The sequence below is a fragment of the Anopheles cruzii genome, chromosome 3 (genome assembly GCF_943734635.1).
Source record: "Anopheles cruzii chromosome 3, idAnoCruzAS_RS32_06, whole genome shotgun sequence".
NCBI classification, from domain to species: Eukaryota; Metazoa; Arthropoda; class Insecta; order Diptera; family Culicidae; genus Anopheles; species Anopheles cruzii.
Genome location: NC_069145.1, coordinates 71,616,916 through 71,621,592, shown reverse-complemented (window position 1 = coordinate 71,621,592; position 4,677 = coordinate 71,616,916). Strand labels below are relative to the sequence as shown.

The following is a 4,677-nucleotide window of genomic DNA, read 5'->3' as shown; positions in this document are numbered from 1 at the left end:
ATGGTGGCTCTGCATGGCAAGTTTGAGCTGTTTGAGCAATCTCTCGGCAAGCAGCTGATCGACATGGATCTTCGCGTTCGCAAGTACAACCGCACCGAGTCAACGTTGAATGGTACCATCTTCATACGGCAAACGGTGGATGATACCCTGATAGTAAGTGTTGCCACCTCTGACAGTCAGACAGTTTAACGCTAAAGGCTCTCTTCTCAACCTTTCCAACAGCTGAACACGGATGTGTTTTTCAGTGCGCTTGGCAATCAGCAGTTTCAGCACCTACCGATGCACCTTCCAACGTCCGGTTTCTGTCAGTTTATGAACCATTTGCACGAGGAATACCCGAACGTCATCAAGGACATTGCCCACATTACGGAAGCGGAAGAGTGTCCCGTGTCCGAGCGTGCCATGATCATCATCGATAAATCGTTCCCATCTGAAGTGCTGCCACCCAAGCTGACCAAGGGTCTGTGGAAAATGGTCGTTACCGGGACAATCGATAGCGAGGAAGTGCTGAAGTACTACTTGGTTGCGCGTCTGTTCGAAGATAATTATTTTTAACATTTTCTAGTGTATAATTACACACTTTAAAGACTTATTCAACCCAAATACATGACATAATCAGCCGCGGATTAAAGATAAAAAGTCTCGTTGGCGATCGTTCCACACAACTTTTTAAAACTGTTGGTTCGTGTTGGACCTTCGGTTTCACCAACATCACCGTCATAGTTTATCTATTTTCCATAGAAATAGGTCGTTCTTAGCAGTACTGCCGATACTAAATGCCACTTGAACACGATTTACGGCGTTCACAGACGTGATACACTAACTTTTTCCTATGCCTATTTTACTTTATCAGCATATCCGGTCTTAGAACATTTTTACGAACATAGAATAACATGCGTGTGTTGAGCGTGTTGCATACCTTCAGGCACTTTTGGGCTGTGCGGTCGCGTTGTCAGTTTAATCTGTTTAGTTTTCAAGACAATTCAAACACTCAGCATTGCCTCAACTTAATTTCACAATTTATTTTAAAACAATCCCGTGAAAATCCTTTTCCCACCCAGCTTAGTGTGAGACGTCCTACCCGACGACCTCATCATTTATGGAGGCGAGAAAAATGTAAACTCAGCGGCAGTGGCGCACGGCGGAATGCGTACTCGGCCTTTAAGGATGTTGCCAGCATTCCGATAAAAGCATAGATTATTTACCGACGGTGTGGTTCTGGTGTCTCATAAACATTTGTACGGGTTGCACAATGTACGGCAGGGCAGCTCGTGCGACGTCAAACACGAAACCCGGACCGAACGCGAGCCGTCGGAGCCGCAAAAAGAGTGCAAACTAAGGCTTTCGGTCTCTAGTGACCGTTTTTGGCGAATCAGGCCGCCCTTTTGCCGATCCTTTCTTCGCGGACGTGGATCCACTTCTGGTGGAGCGAAGGGCTTACGGCTTTCGCCTCCCAATATCGACCCCCCAGCGAAAGCCCTCGGGAAGAAAGTTTTCCGTCGGTCCTCCCGATCGGAAAATGCGGTCCAAGTCGGCCACGGGGTCGAGCTACTTTTGGCGATGAAATGGTTTTCACCGTCGGAGGTGTGGTTTTTTGTGCGTTGGCCGGAAAGTTTTCCCGCTTGCTCGTGGCCGCCTTGGGGAAAGAAATTTTTCATAAGATTTCCATTTCTGCACGCTGCATAAATTGTTAATAAATTTTGAGCTTAGAGTCATGTTTTCCGTCCCCCGGTCACGACGCGCTGCACTCTCCTAGTCCAGTCCTCGTGGAGCCCGGTCTGAGGCCACTCAGTGGCGGGTTCTTGGGTGACCGGAGGGCAGATAAATATTCTATCAATGAGGGAATCCGAAGCATGGCGGCGTTAGGGGCGACGCGACCAAACCCGACCGAAGAGCACTCCGGACCGCCGGCGTCTGGTGACGCAGGAGCAGTAGAAGGGTTTCCGGGAAATAGTGAACCAAAAAATGATTTTCACCACCGAAAGCGAGGTGGCATCAGCATCAGCAGCAGCAGCGGCAGCGGCATCATCGGCAGGAGCGGCAGCAGCAGCAGCGAAAGTTGTTTAAAATTTCATGAGCAAACGATTGTAGCGGCGTAAGGCTTCGGCTCGGTACCACTTTGCCTATTCACTCTTGAAAATTAGTTTTAGGGGTTGCGGTGAAAACCGGAATTTTCATTCTATCCACGCGGCCCGACCCCTCTTCGTGGCGGACCCACCCGCACGCCGCTGCCGGTGGTGGGCCTCGTGGCCTTGTGCGTGAAGCAGATTCGATGCAAACGCAAAGCCGTACGGAGCGGAAGCGCCCCGGGCGGGGGCCGAAAGCATGGCGACGATCCTCCGACGGCAACCTCAGCAGCAGTAGCAGCAGCAATCCTTTCTGGCTAGGTTTTCCACCGACCGACGTTGCAGGGCCTTCTTCTGTGTTAGTGGCGCGTGTGTACCCGGCGGCCACCACCGGTGTAAACACTGACACAGTTCGTCTCGGATCCCATCCACGCTCGGGTTCTTGCATCCTTGCCGTCGCCGTTGCTCGGCAACCTTGCGGGGCCTACTTTTTTGGGGTTGCTCCACTGTTTTCGAGCAGTGTTCCGGGAGTCGAGTACCGGGAGCAGTAAGGGGTAAGTAATTGCACCGTAACGTGGCTCATAGCGGAGGGAATTGGGCTGCAGGCGTAAATGGGTCACCGGCGCGACGCCTTGTGGAGACTATTTGCAAATTACTTTACTGCCCTCCGGGGTTGGCGTCCTTTCAGGTGCCGTGCTGATCGATTAACGACGCAATGCAGCCACTCGCGAGGAAGTTAAGCTGATTTCAAATTCAAATTGAGTTCGGAGCGAAGAAACGAAACGAAACGGCAACAATAGGCACGGAACGATGCCAACAAATTGGCCAATTCGGGTTCGGCGGGTTCTCACAAAAATCGAATTTATTCATTAATACTCGCTTTTTGGCAGCCCTTATATTCTGGTGGTTGAACGACCTTCCTACGCTCTATTTCCGTAGTTTAGCTACTTTTCTTGACAGACGGCGCTCCAGAAATCGGTGATTTTGTTACATATCAATTATCAATTATTTATTCAAGTTAAGTCAATGCGTTATGGGACCAATTCGTTATGGTACTCTTAGACTAAGCAAAAGAAAACCTTCAAGGATAGATACAAAGAGATTTCAATAAACACAGAGAGCAGACCCTCGAATGATGCTATCTTTCGTTAACTTGTACATCACTCTAGTTCGACCTCTAACAGTATTAGTGGCAGTGGCCTCTAATGTAATAATCATCGCTTTGAAAACGTCCCAATGTTGTCTAAGAATATCAGAACTTGGTAGCACCTACGCCAGGAACTGTATGTAAACCTTGAGCAACATTGACCCATGGGTTAAGGGCAGAGATGACATAAGAATGCATAATGCCCCACAACCGTAAAGTGGACCATCCTGAGCGGTTTGCGGTTGGCCCAGGCACGACAAATCATATTCATTGTTTTCAACAATAAATGAAATTGGAAACGAGCAATTTAAAATCTCACTTCGTGACCGACAGCAAATACTGGCCAAATAATCGATTCGAATCTGGACGGCCGGCGAACGGACCATTTACGGGACCCTTTCGTCCGGGGACTGCAACAGCCGCAATACACTTCCCCATTTCGAGCGTGAACGACGCCGCCGCCGCCGCCGGAATCCGGGCATCCAGCCAGTTTTATTGCCGCACCTTCGGCCCCGACTCAAGAACATTCCAGACGATCCGAATTGTCGGAGCGGCTCCTAGGGGAAGCGCTGGAAGCAGAGGTAGGTCCTTGGCAACGTGCTCGACCAACTAACCCGGAGTCTCGTGTCACGGACCGGGTAGAGCGAAAGATCGGGGTGACCATCCATCCCCACTATTTTCTCCTGCTCTCTTCAAGGTCCGATCCAATATGGGCTCCATCTCTCTCTCTCCGTTGCGAGGTGGACCAATAAATTGCTTCACTCCTTGCGGCACGGCGGGCTGCACCACCCCCGGGGGCCAGCCACCCGCCCACCCGTTTATCTGTTGTTTGCTCAGCGAAATGTGTATGTTTCGTGAAAATTTATAGCGCTCTGTGCACCCCCGTGTCTCGGCGTCCATCGGGCGACCTACCGAACTACATCCAACCTGCCAGCCAACCTGCACCAACAATAGAGAGCACCCTGGGAGCAACAACAACACCCCCAGAGAGGGCGGTCCGAGGGGACGCGGGTGTCCCTCCTGCACCCGCTGCATAGACGGGGCACCTGCAGGAGCCTGGCCTCCGCCCTCGGTACATACCGGCCCCACCAGTGTCCTTGTGCTGAGCTGGCAGCTTTCACCGTCGTTCATCAGCGTCCACGGACCAGCGCACGCACACACACACACAACCACAACGCACGCAGAGCGGCACCGAAAGTATATAAGCCACCACCGGCCACCGGCTCCGGCGGCCGGGAGAGGGGCCGAGCAGTAACTAGCGATCGAAAGTGAAAGCGTTTCTGCTCCTCGGGGCCGCCTCGGTTTGCAGTGTGTGCGTTTTTCTGTGTGCGGCGTGCGAAGCCTTCGGCCAAAGGGGTGGTAACCGAAGGATGATGGTGGAGCACCGCTACCTCGAACCCACCACCACCACACCACCCCGAACCGACGCGGAACGTGAGAAAGTGAAAGTGAACTTTTTGGCGC

General features: G+C 51.8%; 1 protein-coding gene across 1 annotated transcript; it reads left to right on the top strand.

The window, feature by feature from the left end:
* On the top strand, positions 1-555 carry LOC128270911 (uncharacterized). The gene is made up of 2 exons (XM_053008337.1): positions 1-153; positions 223-555. The coding sequence occupies exons 1-2, from the start codon at positions 1-3 to the stop codon at positions 553-555; spliced, it is 486 nt and encodes a 161-aa protein (XP_052864297.1).
* Positions 556-4,677: the final 4,122 nt, after the last annotated feature.

Bases quoted from the DNA above. Each gene is read 5' to 3' on its own strand.
- LOC128270911 (XM_053008337.1), top strand. From the start codon at position 1: ATGGTGGCTCTGCATGGCAAGTTTGAGCTGTTTGAGCAATCTCTCGGC. The intron at 154-222 runs GTAAGTGTTGCC...CCTTTCCAACAG, and splicing joins CGGTGGATGATACCCTGATA to CTGAACACGGATGTGTTTTT.